Source organism: Kockovaella imperatae (assembly GCF_002102565.1).
Source record: "Kockovaella imperatae strain NRRL Y-17943 chromosome Unknown BD324scaffold_3, whole genome shotgun sequence".
NCBI classification, from domain to species: Eukaryota; Fungi; Basidiomycota; class Tremellomycetes; order Tremellales; family Cuniculitremaceae; genus Kockovaella; species Kockovaella imperatae.
The window spans coordinates 782,951-799,936 of record NW_019028943.1 but is presented as its reverse complement, the minus strand read 5'-3'; the positions used below and the strand labels follow the sequence as shown (position 1 = coordinate 799,936).

Below are 16,986 nucleotides of genomic sequence, written 5' to 3'. Positions count from 1 at the left end.
GAGCCGTGGCCTCAGGTGGATGCCGCCGACCATTGATTGACACGTGCCACACACCAGTCACATCGATTGCGTCGATGATTTGTGAATCACTTCTCGCTGCCATAATATCATCGATAGAGACTTTGTTTGAGCATGTACCTTCAAAGCAGCGACTGATCGGCCAGAGGAACGGTCAAATAACGCTCTCGGCAGTTCAAATACCAGCGGTCCTCCGCAGAGCCTCTGGATCATATAGTCATCCGGGCTCATTCTGCCGTCAATACTCGTCGTTGGCGCTGTGTGCTTCGTCTGAAGGCGCTAGGCTCATCCCGGCCAGCTAGACGCAAAAGCTCCACTTTATAGGTAGCTCGAGCCTCCTATCATGCCATACTCAACATCTCCAGATGACTCGCTTCGACACAGACATACTTCCAAATCCAATAACTCATCTCTAGACCCCTCGCCAGCCGGAACGGATGACGAAGCTCCGCCTCCTTCCACCCTGAGCGAGAATGGAGATGCCAAAGGGGACTATCTATCAGTAGACGAGTCGAAGAGGGAAAAGAAGTCAAGCGGAAGGAGAAGTGCTTTGGCCGAAGCAAGGCGGAAGATGAAGAGGATGCAATCGCCATTATTGGAGAGTCTGGATGACCTAAGAGAGAACATCTCGAAAGGCGTAGAGATCCAGTGAGTTCGGGCGAGAAGGCTAACGGAAGCAGCTCCTCCTGCGATTATGGTTTGCATACTGATGGTCGCCGCAGATTCGCCCCGTTGAACATCCCACCACATCGCAGATTACAGACCGCTGCAGTGGCCTTTTGGGCTCTCCTTCTTCCTTTCTGCCTCTTCGTCTTCCTCCTCCTCATGTATGTATACAAAGTGCTACCTTGAGCTGATAGACTCTCAAGGTCTCTGCCGCCGACTTGGGTCGTACTGATACCGTATCTTATCTGGACTCGATTCGATAAGGCTCCGGAATGGGGAGGTCGACCGCGAGAATGGGCCAGACGAAGCTTCATATGGAAATACTTTGCTGGTGAGTCATATGCTATAGATGCAGGAGCTGACGTGGGACAGAATACTACCCTTGCAGGTCCGTGAAGTTTTGTACATCAGCTATGTAGCTAACTTTTCTGTTCTCGAACAGCATCGTCAAGGTGAGCAGGGCGTCGCTGGTATGGTCAAGCTACAGGTCACTGACTGCTGGTTTGTAGGAGGGAGATCTTCCTCCTGATAGGCCATACTTGTTCGGATACCACCCGCACGGTATCATCGGCATGTGGGTTCCTTGCGCAGCATTCATTTTTCGCTGACAGCTTCCAGGGGAGCTCTTGCTACTTTCGCGACCGAGGGGTCTCATTTCTCGGAGAAGTTCCCCGGCATACAACCTCACCTCTTGACGCTTGGTGGGCATGATACCATCGGAAAGACGCTGAAGCCTTGTCAGAATCCAACTTCATGATGCCTTTCTACCGTGACCTCATCATGTCACTCGGTATCGCCTCCGTCTCGAAGCAATCTTGCAAGAATATCTTGTCCCGAGGACCCGGGCATGCGATTGCCATTGTTGTCGGTGGAGCTACGGAGTCTCTGTCTGCGCATCCTGGTACTGCAGACCTGACTCTGAGGCGACGGTTTGGATTCATCAAGATTGCGATCAGAGAGGGTGCAGATCTGGTACCTGTTTTCGGATTCGGAGAGAATGATGTGAGGCCGAGCGTCAATCGTGAAAGTGCCCGCTAATAGACTTGCAGATTTATGACCAACTGTAAGCGCGCAAGATGAGGTCCTCGATATGCCGTTCGTACTGACCTTGATCTCAGTCCCAACGATAAGGACACGGTCGTGTACAAGATCCAAAAGAACTTTCAGAAGGTCTTCGGCTTTACATTACCTCTATTCTATGGTCGAGGGTGAGTGATAGATGTCAAAAAATCTCCAATCTGTTATGCTGATCGACGTTCTTTGCAGCATCTTCAACTGTGAGTCAGGCTCATTAATCGGATATCCCTGTTAATCTATTCCCTACTTAGACAATTACGGCTTGATGGTGCGTGCTTCAGCAGTACTTGTGAATAAGTACTTACTTTCTATCCTACTAGCCATTCCGTCACCCCATAGTCACCGTTGGTAGGTTCTGTTTCGGCTCGGACACGGATTCTGTGCTGATCACTTTTAGTTGGCACGCCGATCCGGGTTGAGAAGAATCTCAATCCGACAGATGAAGAGGTACAGCAGATGCAGAAGGTTTACATCGATCAATTGATGAGGTGCGATGACAGAAGCGGTTGCTCGAGCAATGACTGATTCCTAATTAGGATATGGGACAAATACAAGGACGTGTATGCTCGACACAGGACGAAGGAATTGACATTGGTAGAATGAGCAGTATTTTGATCATGAGGTAGAGGGTTTTTCTTTCCAGCAAGTCACATGTAGCATTCAACACCATAGATATACGCAGTCGTATGCACGCGAGGTCAAAGAGTACGACTGTGAGATCGACAGCCGAGGAGTCACGCAGTGATGCTGATGCAATTCATTCTTCATTTACGAAGTATCGATAGCTAGGATCAACACGGTTCTTCTAAGTTTTGAATAGAAACGAGCATGTGCCTTTTCAACCACAACCCGTTATCGCCTAGTTACCGTGGTCCTTGAGGGCCTTCTCGTGCTTGGCCTTGACGTCTTCGATACCTCCAACCACTGCAAGAAGTTTAGCGCTTGCAGACTCCATCAACGCCTCAATAAAACTCACTGTAGAAGGAGCTCTCAGAAATGTGGTCGTGCTTGCCCTCGAGGATCTCCTCGAATGCAGTGACAGTCTGTGGCGTGGTCAGTGAGAGCCCAGGCCACGAGACTTATGTCGACTCACGTCCTTCAGGGGAACGAGACGTCCCTCGATACCGGTGAAGACCTGAGCGACAGCGAAAGGTTGAGACATGAATCGCTGAATCTTTCGGGCACGCTCGACAGTCAACTTGTCCTCTTCTGACAATTCATCCATTCCCACTGCGACGTCTTAGCTTTGTTCACCGATAAGGGGCTTCATAATGCTCACAAATGGCAATGATATCCTGGAGAGATTTGTAAGACTGGAGGATTTGTTGAGTTCGGGTAGCAACAGAGTAGTGTCGCTTCGGCGGTCGTCAGTTGAAAAATACATCCGAAGCACAACGCAACTCACCTCTCCGACGACTCGAGGGTCAAGCATACGAGAGTTGGAGTCGAGAGGGTCGACAGCGGGGTAAATACCCAACTCAGAGATAGATCGAGACAACACAGTGGTGGCGTCCAAATGGGCGAAGGTAGTGGCAGGAGCGGGATCGGTCAAATCATCGGCAGGGACGTAGACGGCCTGGACGGAGGTAATGGAACCCTTCTTGGTGGTGGTACTAAGCGATTGTCAGCTGAGGGACGACAAGCGGAAGGATGAGCTTACATTCGCTCTTGCATACCACCCATATCGGTGGAGAGCGTAGGTTGGTATCCGACGGCAGAGGGGATACGACCGAGCAAGGCGGACACTTCGGAACCGGCTTGGGTGAATCGGAAAATGTTGTCAATGAAAAGCAACACATCCTGTCCCTCCTCGTCTCGGAAGTATTCGGCAACGGTCAAACCAGTAAGAGCAACACGGGCTCGGGCACCAGGGGGTTCGTTCATCTGTCCGAACACTGGAAGATGATCAGCATGACTGAAACGTTGCGTAGAAGGGAACACACCTAAGGCGACCTTGGAGTCACCATCGAGGTTGATGACACCAGTCTCAATCATTTCGTGGTAAAGATCGTTACCCTCTCGAGTTCGTTCTCCGACACCGGTGAAGACAGAGTAACCTCCGTGTGCCTTGGCAATGTTGTTAATGAGTTCTTGAATGAACACAGTCTTTCCGACACCGGCACCACCGAAGAGACCAATCTTTCCTCCACGAGCGTAAGGAGCGAGCAAGTCGACGACTTTAATACCGGTCTCCAAGACTTCGGCCTGGGTGGACTGGTCAACAAACTCGGGAGGGTTGGTGTGGATAGGAGACTCCTTGGCTCCTTTGATGGGTCCACGCTCGTCAATGGGTTGACCAATAACGTTCATGATACGTCTAATTGTTCAAGCATAAGCTACGGGATGCACGTGCAGGTATATCACCTACCCAAGAGTCTGGGGACCGACAGGGATGGTGATGGGGGCACCAGTGTCGACAACCTTCTGTCCTCGGACAAGACCATCGGTACCGTCCATAGCGATGCATCGGACGGTGTTCTCTCCCAGGTGTTGGGAGACCTCAAGAACCAATCGTCCACCGGAAGGCTTGGTCTGACCCTCGGAGAATTGGACATCGAGAGCGTTCAAGATGGGCGGCAAGTTGTCCGAGTCAAAGTGAACATCGACGACGGCACCAATGACGGTCTTGATGGATCCAGTCTGGAGGTTGGAAGGAGTGGCGTAGGATCGAGATTGGGGAACTATCATGTGGGAGGGAGGAGAAAAAAGGGTTTGAAATGTCAGCGATCATGAACACCATTCTCGCCGACCGATCGTCCACGTCCTAGACTGTCTGCTGCGAGCACGCATCCTCCCTCGTATCTTCCACACGCTCTCTCACTCACCAGATGCGGGCTGGAAGGCCATTCGACTGCTCTGAGCAGCGACTTTTGGCAGAACATTTTGTGCCTGGGAAGCAGCAGTGTTGAAGAAAGCTGCGTTGGCCCTAGCGTTTCGGAGGGCTTGACCACCACGTCTAGAGAGACGGATAGCCGAGCGTGAGACGAGAGTCATTGTCGTTCTATCGAGCTCGACAAGAGGATGAAGAGGTGGATAAGGAAGACGGTGAGGAGAAGGGGGGAGGGGGGACGACGAGGAAAGAATCGGAGGGGAGAGAGGGAGCAGCAAAGGTTCGGCGTTTTGTCAGATCCCCAGTGTGGCACTTTTTGGCTGTAGCTGAAATTCCCCTATCCCTACCGTGAATGAATGATGGGTTGACTTGATGCACGCACACCGGGACTGGTCTTGCATCAACTATCTCACCGCAAGATGAGTCTGTCACATGGCTTCAAAGGGCAGCTCAGACTTGCCAAACTACCCAGAATCATCAAGCCTAACCCTAACGATGCTCCAATCTCAGACGTCGTCTCATTTCACCGAATCCCACCGCCTATTCAACATTGGATCAAACGATTCGTGGAGGAGCGATTGATCAGTCGCGCGGATGAGGAGACAGTGAAACTGCACAAGTTCCCATGGATGAAGAAGGATGCTGCGTACTATGAGAGCAACATCAATATCCGAGTGCCGAATCCTTTCCTTCGACATCGTCGTCAACTCGAGACTGAGAAATTTGGCGAAGATCTGAGACCGGAGTCCAAGGTTGTATCTCCGATAGCTCGACGAAAACAGGTCCGACTGGTCAGAAAATATCCTGCACTCCTACTTCCTCCCTCCGTTCGTAATCCAGTAACACCCCCTCCGATAAAGATGGACATTGAAGGACTGGGTGTGAGGTATATACGGTATGGTCCAGATTGGAAACTGTTCCCCGAGATCAAGAAGGGAATGTATGCTGGCAGAGCCATCATTTTCAAAGGACACAAGAGAGAGAGGATACGGGAGGTCAGAAGGCAGGAGATTGCGGAGAGGGTTGCCGGTATGGACGAGCGTGTACGAAAATGGAGAGAGGTGAGTCATGAGCCAAAAGCTGCCATAGCAATTGCTGACCATGTTCCCCTCAGGCGAAGGCAGAGGAGAAGAGGAGAAGCACACCAGCCATGCCCTGGTAATGTACTACTATGCATCGACCCGCATCATTCCATCTGGTCAACGGCTATACACCACCAGAGTCTCAGGCTTAGACCGTAATCATCTCCTCCAACCCTGGTAGTGCCGGAACCTCGTACTTTTCTCGATATTTGTGAATCACTGGCCAGTCCCCTTCATAGACCGTCACCATGTGCTTGATTCCAAAGGCATTCTCCCCTCGGCTGTCGAGTAGGATGACAGCACCAGTGATCGCCGGAACTGCCTCAACTTCGTTCCCTTCTTCCTCACCATCGCCTCCTCTGTAAGAACCAACAATTGCTACTCTGATAGATGGACACCGACTTCCATCCGCAAGGCTTTGATCACCCGCTCAACTTCGTAGGCGTGGGTCCGGAAGCCATCCGTCAAGAGCTCCACAGCGACTCTCTTCAAACTCTTCCCGAAATCTTTCTCGTATCTTGTCCATTTGTTGCTCATCCTGACATTCACCTGTTGCCAAACCATTCGGATCATCTTCTCATCATCCTCTCCACCCGTCACAAGCAACTGACTGGCAGGTGGCGCTCCTTCCTCCCGATAGTACTCATAGTCGGCTACGCTGATAGTATCTGACCAATCGTGCGCTAGGCGGGTATCAATTCGGTCCACAATGCCGTCGGACCGAATTTCTTTGTGAAGCAAGACATTTATCTCGGCGACGATCCGATGACCATATCCACAGGCAATGACAGTCCGGTCTTCTCCGTCCGGATTGGATTCGAAAAATGCCTTTCTACGCTGCGCTTCTGCATCCTCCTCGACTGGGTCCGCATAGACCTCTCCCCAATCAGGAAACAGCAGGAGGATGGCCATTCCGCCTCGGGTCTTTGAGCCCTGAGCATGTGTCCCCTTGTTCACCCCGACAAGATGGAACAGCTCCATGCCTTGACGTCGAAGTTGGATCAAGAGTCTTTCAGCAGCCAGCCGGACTTTTGGATCCAGTCTCCACCCTCTCATTCGGGACCACAACTTGTCCAAGCGTCTCAACATGTAATCGATAGTGGCTGGTGCAGTCTGCGGTGGGTCACGCGGGTTCAGACATCGGCATGCCTCGATTCGGAGTGTTTGCGGACTCAGGAAGTATCGCACGCTGGTGTCGGGATTCGTCATGGTTAATGGGAAGGTAGATTCCTGGTTTGGGGCCGAGGCTACTTGGACGAAATCCAGGACATGGATACTTTCGCGACTGAACCGCGGTTGTCGCTAGGAGTCTCGAGCATTCAAAGGATCACAGTGAAAGGAGCAATCGAGGCGCCGATCACTTACACGACGCGGTCGTCCAAGGACACGTATGGCCAACTCGAAGAAGCATACATGCGGCGAGGGGATGTAGTGATGGTGTTCTGAATCCAAACTCAAGGACCTGCTGAATTGCGAAAACATACGACTTGGATGACCGCTTGGCTCTGCAGCGAACACTGACGAGGGTTTGAAATCAGAAATGCATGAAGCTGGGCAGGGCGGACAACAGACGAGGCAGCTAAAGACAGTCCTGTCAGTCAATATGCTGACTGTGGGTCACGATTTCGACTCTGTTGCGGGAGGGCCGTCCCAGTCCTGAAAGACTACCTCATCCTCATTGGTCCATCCATCTGGATATAAATCTCCCTTGCGCTCCTTCGCCAGGTATTGTTGCTCTTCGAGGTTGCAAGAACTCGCGGAGGCGCGGTGAGGATCACTGATGACCTGCACTGAGGAAGCTCTCTCAGAGCTCGTTTCATTCGTCGTTGCTGCGGTAGACATTGCGGGACTGGCGGTGTTCGTTGCCACCTTCCTGGGGAAAGAGCTCGCGTATTTGTATGATCCAGACTAAACACTGTCGCATCCTATCTCCGCAGAAGAAAGGATCCAGGGACAAGGGTTGGGAATGATCATTCAGTATCCTTCCCCCGAAACTTGGCGAATCGTGTGCTACGTCATCACGGGAAGAGCTCCTCATTGCGTGGGCGTTAAATGACCTAGCTCAAGGGATGAAGCGACTCCTGATCGAATTCACATCTCGAGCAAAGCCCCGCCGCGCTGCTGTCAGGCTATGCGGGTGTTCTGCTGTGTATTCCATGATTATCTCGCTATCATGCTCAGTAAATGAACTTCAGGAGCTGGATGAGAATGGCAACTTCTGTAATGACGGACTGATGCATCTTACGGGCCGACAGCAAGCAGCGCTCCAGATGTAGGAGAGGCGGCTCCTCTGTTTTGATGTGCCACACCAATCATGTCCCATGAAATCAAGTGCCACACTCGGCATTATCGCAAAAATCGCCGTCTCCTTACCTCCTACTTGAGGCGATCGTCTCCGATGCAAGTGTCCATATAAAGTATACATCGATCCAGCTAGGTGTATAACGAGGAACATCATGGTCGCAAAAGTTCCAGGTGGCCCATTGGGCATCTCGTGAGTGTGTCTCAAGGCTACCGAGCGAAAGAGGTCCATGTCACCTCTCGAAGATCGGTATGAATCTCGAGGAATACGCTTCTCAGACTCTGTGCTATGGGTGACCAGTCATGGACTCCGCTCGTCCAATTTGGAGCGTCGGCACGATCACATGGAACCTTCGCTGACTACCTATGCAGCTTTGCCCCATGGCTCAAGGCCAACATGCCGGGACTTTATGGACGTCTCAAGCCAGTCGCCAACTGGTACTGTCACATTGCCGGATGGAGACAGATGGGATTGAAGTACGATGATTTGCTTTTGGAGGAAAGAGAGGATGTGCAAAAGGTGCGATAGTGTCCATGGCATCTCCTTTACGGGAACGACGAACTGAATATCCTTGTCAGGCACTGACCCGATTAACACCGCGAGAGAGCTACGACCGGGTGTACAGGATGAGGAGGGCCCATCAGCAGGCGATCTTGCACAAAGAGTTGCCAAAGAACGAGTGGATCACTCCTGAGGAGGTGAGCGTTGTGCTCTCTCTGCCATCCATGAGCAAAGAATTAATGCACTTGACAGGACCGACGGTACCTTAGTCCGCACATCCAGTCGGTTGTCAGGGAGAACAAGGAGAGAGCAGAGTGGGACTCTGTCAAGGTCGAGAAGCTCAAGTCGAAGAAGTAGATGCACGACACTCATGTATCCGGTCTCATCATCGCGAAGTTTTGCCATGCTGATATTGATGGATGTGGGGTTCACCGTCGAAAGCAGTTACATCAATCTTCAGCATTAGCTCTACCGGCAAGCTGATCTCTGGGTGGCTCAGCCCCATAGATCATCCTCTGTGCGAAAACCGCTGCACGACTTCAGCTCTTCGCTTCGTCAGTACACGATGGTGGCTCACCTGTGTCCCAGCACACAGTCATGATGGCCGTCACCTTGAACTGAATGGGAGATTGACGCAGGAAAAAGTATCCCGTTCTTAACAATGTCAATGACGCAAAATGCAATCAATCCTCACTTGAAGGAGTCTCCGAAGAACCAGCCTGCAAGTGTACTGGCTCTCAAGCCATATGTCGATTTGAGTCTATAGTTGGCGATGAATTGTGGAATGGGGAGTGTAGATTCTGTGGTATACGTCAGAAATCTAAATCTTCCCGTTGCTCGATGAGCGAGCCTCACCTATGAAGAGAGCGATGAAACCGAGCCTACGCGATCTTGAGCTCACATGTCCGCATCTTATGACTTACGCATCTATGTACCTATCGGCTTGACGTTAGTTCAGGTGCATTTCCATGAACTGGCAACTCACCACATCCATCTTCCGAATATAATTTGAGCGATTCCTAGCACCACAATGAGGGCAGCTAGGAACTCCAGATAGCTTCCCAGAGACTCCCATTGCCAGAAGTCGAAAGGCCGCTTTGTGCCCACGGTCAAAGACTTGGCTGGACCAGTATGTAGTGGTCTGTCGAGATAGTCTGCGTCTTCATGAGATTCCGTAGCGTCGAAATGACCTGAGTCAGGTAACGGCGATAATGGGGCGTAATCTTGTACTGATTCCGGATCCAATGGGGCGTAGTGGAGGCAGAGAGCGAGGAGAAAGAGCTGGGAGACGATGAGGAGGATGGACTGGACGAGAAGAGCTGAGAGGGTAAGGTCACGACGGGATGAATCGAGTTCAGAGCGCTCACGAGTTTCAAATCTGTTACCGAGCCAGAAGAATATCCTGGTAATGTTTGCTATGATGACCACCCCACAGACGTCTTGACACAATTAGCACTGCAGCGGCTTCATCTCCCAAAGGGCGGCGCTCACCATGCGAGAAGCCGGATGAGTCTCTTGAGGAGGGGGGGAGGGGGGGGGGGGGGGGGGGGAGGGGAAGACGTATCAGCTCCATGTGCTGGATCGGCAATAGCTTGCTCACTTCTTCTTCACAATACTATAAGCCTTTGCACATCGTCAGCACCGGACCGCCCGCTGCGGTAATGCATACCTGATCAGCATAGACCAGAGGTGGTCTAGAGGAATAATGATGTCAGAAAAGTCGTCTCCTCTGAAGCTAAATGCCTCACCCAATCGCCATGCCCACAGAGGCAAGGGAAGATATCACAGACATGACCCTTGGTGTTTGGAGTTACGCTATGCCCGCATGATCATCGTGTCCGCTGCCCATCGAAGAGTCTGTAGTGGATGGCAAGTGCTCTTGGGCGTTCAGGACTTGGACAATTGTCCGGGGTCCCCACATCTCGATGTCCCGGTTATTTTGGCTTTTGGCTTCTCGAACTGTCCACACTGGTATCGCCTTCCACACCACGGCCTATACAAGGTCAGCTGAAGCGAGCGGAGTCGGAGCTTGTGCAGGCTAGAGAAGAGAGCGAGTCTTGGTCCGAACCGCGATGGGCACTCAAGTCCCACCATCGACACAGAAGATACCGGCGTCCAAGAAGATTGCACCTTGGCCAGATCTTTACTATCCCGAAGATTATAAGGTTGCTTTGGCGGTATGTCGATGTGTTGGTCAAGTATGACTTGTGATGGCTGACGCGCGAGTCAGGGCAAGTACACTCCATCAAAGGTCGGCCGATGCCTGGTTTCGTACTCTTCTACGGTCAGCAATTGACACTTCCTCTAGTTTGCCGATCCCTGTCAACATGCCAACAAAGCCTCAATGCAATGCTTAGAACGGGCTTTCTACAATAAGAAGGAGGTCAGTCACTGGAAGCTTACTTCGGTGTACAGCTGATGCAACGTCTACAGTGTACCGAATTCTTTCACGCCTACAAGGAGTGCAAAAAGAGATGGGTAGGTGGAGATGTCTCCCATTTCAATTCTGATCGATCGGCTGATCGATCCTGCCACTAGTTTGAGCAAGTCAGAGCAGATAGGGCAGAGGACAGTCAGAAAAGGGCTGAGGAGGAGAAGCTGGCGAAGGAGCAAAAGAAGAAAGAATAAACAGGGTGCTGGGGATCACTTTATCTGCCGGGAGGGAGATGTGTGTACGCAGCCAACAGGACACATGCGCCGCTCACTGTATAGTAACACAATTCACTATTCATGCATAGCTTTCTCTTGGGGTTTGCACGAGACTAGATGCGGCATTCGACAGATGCATCCACAGAAAAAGCTATGATACACGAGAGAAGTAAGGTACAGTGGGAAACTCGTAATAGATGGAATGGCCCTGAGTTTGGAGCTGTCGCGAAGGAGCAAAGCGTCATTCCAGCTTCTCGAGATAATCTAATCTATCCAGTACGACCTGTTTGGAGGTCTCCTCGATCTCTCCGGCAAGGAACACTTCGTCCAGGATGGCATAAACCTGGAAAGTGTCAGCCTCTGACTCGGAGTGGCACAGATGTGTGTACCTTGTAGAAAGAGAATACCAAGTCCAATTCACAGACGTTCTGGAAGAATGCGTCTTCATCGGCCGTCAGACACACGAGATTCTTCGGTGACAGGCCATGCACTTACCTAAGACCTCGACGAACAGGTGAATAGCCTCCAGGTACGCCAGTTCATTATCGTTCGAGTCCACACAAACGCAGAAGAATAAGCCGGCGTATCGTCGGTAGACGATTTTGTCATTCCGGAACTGCTCAAAGATCAGCGCGGAGTAATTGAGAGGAAGGGGGAACGGGACAGGTACGGATGCGATGTATTGCAATGGTCAAAAAGAATGATCGGCACCCACTTCGACGAAGTTTGATTGATACTTCTGATCACGCGGAGCTATCAGACGATGGACTTCGCCTCGAAGTCGCACCTGTGAAGTGAGCAAGAAGCTGTGAGCACTACAGAGGCGACATAAATGTTGGAGGATCTTCTAACCCACCTTCTCTTCGTCGTCATAAGGGGCATACCATTTCGAGAGACGGGTTTTGCCTTGTCTATTCTGTGTCAAGCATGAGTGCTGGTCATCTCCTGGCAACTATGACCCACCTGTACCAAGATGAACTTGATCATCGCGCCTGCAAGATCAGAGACAGGCGATCACCTCGCCAGTCTCCTCGCCTGAGAACAAGGTCGCTAAAATGAGAGCGACAGCAGGAGTGTATACAATCCTAGTCGCGGGGATAGCTGTCTGACAAAGACTCTTGGCCGCCGCTGTCCCCCTTGTCTAATATCTAGCATGAATGAGACCGTCGACGAGGTTTGTCGCGGTGTATATATTTGTCGGCGATCGCCGCTCCTCATGAGAGTCCCGTTAACCCGTTCCGTCTGGGTCTTGTGATCATCTGTGATTGTCGTGTCTGCGTTCGATCATCGTATCAGTTCAGGCAAGAAGCTGAGGCGCAGCTGCGGGAGACTAAAGGGCTCGTCTCTATATAAGCTCGCGGGACTATGCCAGGTCCCAAGTACACCTCCGTACCCGAAGCGGATGCGCCTTTCGACCTTCCTAGACTATCATCGGTTTCGGGCTCAGCCGGTGAACCTCCTCTCGGTCACGAGGAAGAGAGACGGAGATTGGATGAGGATGGAGACGGTAGCTCGGACAGTGATTCAGATATCGTCTACCGGGACAACTTGGACGTAGAACCATTCAGTGATGAAAAGCAAGCTCGCGTGGATAACCGGTTTCAAGATGAACCGACAATGGAATATGGCGAGGAAGGGTTTAGCGCGGAATCGAGGAGGGTGGGCATGCTCCAGTTACGATAGATTTGATGTTGATGCTGATGATGACTCACAGCTACGTCCACGCAAAAAGTCTAGACGAGTTCTCGCTGCGTTGTTAGCCATCGTCCTTTCATCAGCGATGGTAGGTGTGCTCGCTGGATGGGGATACTCTGCGCCGTCATATTCCGCAAAGTCAGGCAACAAGCACATCACACTGGATCATATCATCAATGGCACCTTTGCCGCAAAGACTACTACAATCAACTGGGTGAAGGAAGGTGTGTGCTGGACCATGACTGCTCTGAAATCCGGGACGCTGATTGCCTCATCTCCTCTCACAGCATCTGACGGGACGTTCTCAACTATCGACTCAGACCACAACATCCTCCTCAGCTCCGTTCACAACACATCAGATACCACCATTCTCGTGGATTCGTCGCTCGTTCTCGATGGTCAAGGCTCTCAACTTCACTGGTCATCATGGTCACTTTCAGCAGATATGCAATATGTCCTCTTCCAAGTAGACTATGTCAAGCAATGGAGACACTCATCTCATGCCAACTACTATCTTCATCGACTATCAGACCATGTAACGTTCCCCCTCAATCCACCTCAGCACCCTCCCGTCATTTCTAAGGTCGTTTGGGCACCGCTGGGCCATGCTCTGTCCTATGTCATGAACAACAACCTGTACGTGGTTCCTGAAGATCAGCTCGCTGGATCGGATCCGATGGCTATTCAAGTGACCGACGATGGATCATCAGTAATCTTCAATGGTGTCCCAGATTGGGTGTATGAAGAGGAAGTCTATACTTCCGATTTCACTCTGTGGTGGTCTCCGGATGCAGACACCGTCGCGTACTTGCGGATGGACGAGGACAAGGTCAGGGAATACAAGCTAGAATACTGGAATCCGACGAATGATGCCTTTTCGTCGAACCAGTACCCCACAGAACTAGACATGAAGTGAGTCGAGGAGCCGTAGCTGTACCGCGCCGATTCTTAAACGCCCTGTAGATACCCCAAGCCCGGAACGCCGAATCCATACGTCTCGGTTCACACATTTTCTCTACAATCATACGCTCAATCACATATCATTGACGAAGCCAAGAGATCCCTCTCATGGCCCGAGCAGCTAGATCAAGACGACCAAGTCATCACGGAAGTGTCTTGGGTTGGTCAGAAGAGCTTGCTCGTCAAGGAAGTTGATAGAGCATCGAAGAGAGGAAACGTGATCCTATTCACCGACGGCGCAAATGAGGGCAAGATTGTGCGAAAGTTGGGCAAGGACGGTGAGCAAGGAGATGACGGATGGGTCGACCAGGTGCGTTATGCAACAGAACGTCTTTTGTCCACGTACTGAGTACCTTATCACAGCGACTCGAAGTGCGAGCCGTGCCTGGATGGACGACTGATGGATATCTCGATATCATCCCGAACCAAGGCTATGACCATATTGCCCTTTTCTCTCCTTTGGACGCAAGTGAGCCCATCTGGCTGACTTCTGGAGAATGGGAAGTCGAAAGAGTGGTGGGCTTGAACACAACCACGGGACAGGTGTGAGTCACTTCTGGTAAAAAATTGCAGGACTTTCGGAATTTACCATCCTCCGCAGATACTTCGTTGCTGCCAACCCGTCGATTGATCGGCACCTCTATTCTGTACCGTTGCCAACATCATCGAACTTCGCCGACTACACTCAAGATATGGTAGCCTTGACTGATACCTCTAATCCTGGCGTGTACGACGTTTCCATGTCGCCAGGGGCAGGATACTACCTGCTTTCCTACAAGGGGCCAGAGGTGCCATACCAGAGACTGAAGGAGGTTGATCACGGTGGTAAGCGCGTATCTGACTCATAAAGTATCACACGCCGACTCGCAGCGCTAAGGCCTCGACGTCATGATCAATGATAACCAAGCTCTCAACACGACATTGAGCGAATTCATGCGGCCAGTTATTGTTCATTCGACCATCTCTAATGATGGCTATGGTGCGTGTTCATTTCTGAGAGCCTAACATATGGCACTGCTGACGCTTGACTCTGCAGACCTCAATATGATGGAGATCCGACCAACTGGCCTTGACACATCTGGTCGCAAGCGATACCCTGTGCTCCTCTCGGTATATGGTGGTCCAGGCTCTCAGCAAGTCAACAACGTGTTCAAACGAGATTGGGTGCATTATCTTGCCTGCGAGAAGAAGTATATCATCGTGGTGATCGACCCTCGAGGTACCGGATTTAAGGGAAGAAACCACAGAAATCCCGTCAGGGACAATCTTGGACACTATGAGGTTCTGGACTTTATCAAGACTGCGGGAGAACTGAGCCAGCGAAGCTATGTTGATTCGAAGAGGATCGGGATCTGGGGCTGGGTGAGTAGGCGGGCGTGGTCGCTCAGTCGTGAGGAGGCTGATCAGGTCCCTGTAGTCGTACGGAGGATATATCACGCTTAAGACGCTCGAAGCTGCGTCCGGTGCATTCAGCTTAGGTGGTGAGTATCTTCGCAGTATACAAGAGCGCTGTTTTGTTGATGACGTGACAGTGGCGGTCGCACCAGTGACAGATTGGATGCTGTACGACTCGATCTACACTGAGCGATACATGTCGACGCCTTCATCCAACGCTGCGGGTTACATCAGTTCCAGCGTGAATAACGTCACTGCTTTCGGCAGTGTTGATCTGGCATGGGCCCATGGCAGTGGAGATGACAATGTGCACTATGGTCATACGGCTGAACTGCTCGACAAATTGACCCAAGAGCACGTCCGAGGATGGAGGTTCAGAATGTTTACTGACTCGTGAGTTGTTCGCACCGGCGTCGATAGCTCTCAGTTGACGGATCGCAGTGACCATTCGATGAACAAGAGGGAAGCGTACAAGGAGTTGTATATCTGGATGACGAGCTACATTGAAGAGAAATGGGGTCGCGGGGGAACCATCCGGCACGGATAGCTCATGCGTCTGTACGCATTGATCAAAAGGTCCAACTTCACTTTCTGGTTACTAGCATCCCTCTCATGTATGCATTCTGTCTTGCATCGCTAGTGGATCCATCACTCTCTCCCTGTTCCCCAGTCCAGCATGTCCACTCGTCCCGCTACATCCCTCATCATATTCATGATGTCTACCAGGCTTGGTTCACCTCTCGGCGGGACCGTCTGGACGCTGCGAGAGGGTGAGAGCTGGACAATGTATGGTTTGGAGGACTTGGTACTGAATTCCGCCTGAGCTGGTGGAGCACGGCCCAACTCGGATTCACTGGGTGCTGTTTTCGGAGAGGGATTGTCCACTGGGATGAGGTGCGTGATGGTGAGACGAAGTGTGAACGCAGGATGAGGAAGAGGGATATAGAATAAGAGCCCAGAACGCGTGTAGCTGTGGGAATGTCTGTGCTTCTGTGTTAGCGAACGGAGCATGCTCAAACAATTTTCGGCACTCTTTTGTAACTCACCTGAGTCCTAGACACTCAACGAAGTCCCAAATCTCATCTCTATCGCTCATTCCCGTGACGTCCATCCCCAATACTGCCCTGACATTCATCTCTCCGTATTCCCTTCCACTGAGCGCCGGACTGACGTAGGCTAAGGAGTACTTGGGGAACTCATCCAGAGCTTTGCCTTTCCCTTTTCCTTTAAGATCCCCATTCATCTCGATCTCGCCGTTTATCCGGGATTGCCGTGGTGTAACATTGGGTGGCGACTCAGTCTGGGTCCTGAATCTCAGAGTCCGTTCTGTCGAGCCTTGACCAAGCGTCGAGATGAACATGTCGTCCTGAATATGATAGGGCTCAGAATGGATGGCCATGAGAGATAATTGAGAAACGAGTGTTTGGTGGAAAGACGGAGAGAGGATGGCATATAGGGAGGGCATGAGTGGAGCTTGGGCAGCTGGAGACGCCATGATAGTTGGCAGGAGTGGGCGGCTCGCCCTGTGCGTCAAAGTAATCGGGGGCTGACCAATGAAGATTGTAGAGGTTGAATGTTGATTTTTCGGAATTCATTTGTCCACCGAAGATCATCCGGAGGATGAAATCAAGGGTCCCGGAGGACCCGATGATGAGTATGTATGCCGTTCCGAGCATTATACGCACTTCTTGGAGACCTATGAGCTCGCTCTTGAGGAAGGAAAGCTACACATGCATCCCGTCTACAGCACTGGTCATGTGACGACGCCCACATTCTAGGTTTTCTAGGTTGAGATTCGCGACAACGCGTCC

The 16,986-nt window shown here is 51.4% G+C and overlaps 10 protein-coding genes across 10 annotated transcripts; 5 read left to right on the top strand and 5 right to left on the bottom strand.

Annotated features, from left to right (window-relative positions):
* Positions 1-23: 23 nt before the first annotated feature.
* On the top strand, positions 24-2,510 carry BD324DRAFT_587988 (diacylglycerol acyltransferase-domain-containing protein). The gene is made up of 15 exons (XM_022013761.1): positions 24-666; positions 741-845; positions 888-1,015; positions 1,057-1,072; positions 1,127-1,136; positions 1,194-1,258; positions 1,303-1,385; positions 1,427-1,686; positions 1,734-1,747; positions 1,803-1,892; positions 1,951-1,961; positions 2,013-2,029; positions 2,082-2,109; positions 2,159-2,249; positions 2,298-2,510. Exons 1-15 carry the CDS (start codon positions 362-364, stop codon positions 2,362-2,364), a joined length of 1,290 nt encoding a protein of 429 aa, XP_021873011.1. The 5' UTR covers positions 24-361; the 3' UTR covers positions 2,365-2,510.
* On the bottom strand, positions 2,504-4,820 carry BD324DRAFT_618644 (putative ATP synthase beta chain mitochondrial precursor). The gene is made up of 9 exons (XM_022015060.1): positions 4,587-4,820; positions 4,130-4,442; positions 3,705-4,078; positions 3,422-3,656; positions 3,167-3,374; positions 3,041-3,116; positions 2,855-2,991; positions 2,738-2,804; positions 2,504-2,685 (listed from the first exon to the last, which is right to left on the bottom strand). Exons 1-9 carry the CDS (start codon positions 4,753-4,755, stop codon positions 2,621-2,623), a joined length of 1,644 nt encoding a protein of 547 aa, XP_021873010.1. The 5' UTR covers positions 4,756-4,820; the 3' UTR covers positions 2,504-2,620.
* Positions 4,821-5,220: 400 nt separating this feature from the next.
* Positions 5,221-5,753, top strand: BD324DRAFT_649235 (hypothetical protein; the record flags this gene model as incomplete). Its single annotated transcript, XM_022017960.1, has 2 exons — positions 5,221-5,652; positions 5,706-5,753. The coding sequence occupies 2 exons, from the start codon at positions 5,221-5,223 to the stop codon at positions 5,751-5,753; spliced, it is 480 nt and encodes a 159-aa protein (XP_021873009.1).
* A 298-nt stretch (positions 5,754-6,051) lies between these two features.
* Positions 6,052-6,882, bottom strand: BD324DRAFT_649234 (hypothetical protein; the record flags this gene model as incomplete). The annotated part of the gene is made up of 1 exon (XM_022017959.1): positions 6,052-6,882. The coding sequence occupies one exon, from the start codon at positions 6,880-6,882 to the stop codon at positions 6,052-6,054; it is 831 nt and encodes a 276-aa protein (XP_021873008.1).
* Positions 6,883-8,075: 1,193 nt separating this feature from the next.
* On the top strand, positions 8,076-8,865 carry BD324DRAFT_618640 (ubiquinol-cytochrome-c reductase complex subunit 6). The gene is made up of 4 exons (XM_022015059.1): positions 8,076-8,167; positions 8,347-8,494; positions 8,554-8,673; positions 8,729-8,865. Exons 1-4 carry the CDS (start codon positions 8,130-8,132, stop codon positions 8,831-8,833), a joined length of 411 nt encoding a protein of 136 aa, XP_021873007.1. The 5' UTR covers positions 8,076-8,129; the 3' UTR covers positions 8,834-8,865.
* On the bottom strand, positions 8,866-10,280 carry BD324DRAFT_618636 (hypothetical protein). The gene is made up of 11 exons (XM_022015058.1): positions 10,225-10,280; positions 10,146-10,170; positions 10,077-10,099; positions 9,968-9,990; positions 9,844-9,915; positions 9,462-9,795; positions 9,400-9,411; positions 9,332-9,357; positions 9,171-9,276; positions 9,054-9,130; positions 8,866-9,005 (listed from the first exon to the last, which is right to left on the bottom strand). The coding sequence occupies exons 1-11, from the start codon at positions 10,266-10,268 to the stop codon at positions 8,926-8,928; spliced, it is 822 nt and encodes a 273-aa protein (XP_021873006.1). The 5' UTR covers positions 10,269-10,280; the 3' UTR covers positions 8,866-8,925.
* A 268-nt stretch (positions 10,281-10,548) lies between these two features.
* On the top strand, positions 10,549-11,104 carry BD324DRAFT_649231 (hypothetical protein; the record flags this gene model as incomplete). The annotated part of the gene is made up of 5 exons (XM_022017958.1): positions 10,549-10,653; positions 10,707-10,727; positions 10,785-10,859; positions 10,910-10,954; positions 11,015-11,104. 5 exons carry the CDS (start codon positions 10,549-10,551, stop codon positions 11,102-11,104), a joined length of 336 nt encoding a protein of 111 aa, XP_021873005.1.
* Positions 11,105-11,246: 142 nt separating this feature from the next.
* On the bottom strand, positions 11,247-12,272 carry BD324DRAFT_618627 (AP complex, mu/sigma subunit). The gene is made up of 6 exons (XM_022015057.1): positions 12,089-12,272; positions 11,982-12,041; positions 11,841-11,912; positions 11,621-11,741; positions 11,515-11,567; positions 11,247-11,468 (listed from the first exon to the last, which is right to left on the bottom strand). The coding sequence occupies exons 1-6, from the start codon at positions 12,110-12,112 to the stop codon at positions 11,367-11,369; spliced, it is 432 nt and encodes a 143-aa protein (XP_021873004.1). The 5' UTR covers positions 12,113-12,272; the 3' UTR covers positions 11,247-11,366.
* Positions 12,273-12,392: 120 nt separating this feature from the next.
* Positions 12,393-15,797, top strand: BD324DRAFT_587977 (dipeptidyl-peptidase). The gene is made up of 11 exons (XM_022013760.1): positions 12,393-12,784; positions 12,840-13,044; positions 13,108-13,732; positions 13,784-14,090; positions 14,144-14,325; positions 14,382-14,605; positions 14,658-14,759; positions 14,817-15,142; positions 15,198-15,261; positions 15,313-15,568; positions 15,617-15,797. Exons 1-11 carry the CDS (start codon positions 12,491-12,493, stop codon positions 15,720-15,722), a joined length of 2,691 nt encoding a protein of 896 aa, XP_021873003.1. The 5' UTR covers positions 12,393-12,490; the 3' UTR covers positions 15,723-15,797.
* BD324DRAFT_312530 (hypothetical protein) lies at positions 15,773-16,892 on the bottom strand. Its single transcript, XM_022012461.1, has 2 exons — positions 16,222-16,892; positions 15,773-16,157 (listed from the first exon to the last, which is right to left on the bottom strand). The coding sequence occupies exons 1-2, from the start codon at positions 16,668-16,670 to the stop codon at positions 15,824-15,826; spliced, it is 783 nt and encodes a 260-aa protein (XP_021873002.1). The 5' UTR covers positions 16,671-16,892; the 3' UTR covers positions 15,773-15,823.
* Positions 16,893-16,986: the final 94 nt, after the last annotated feature.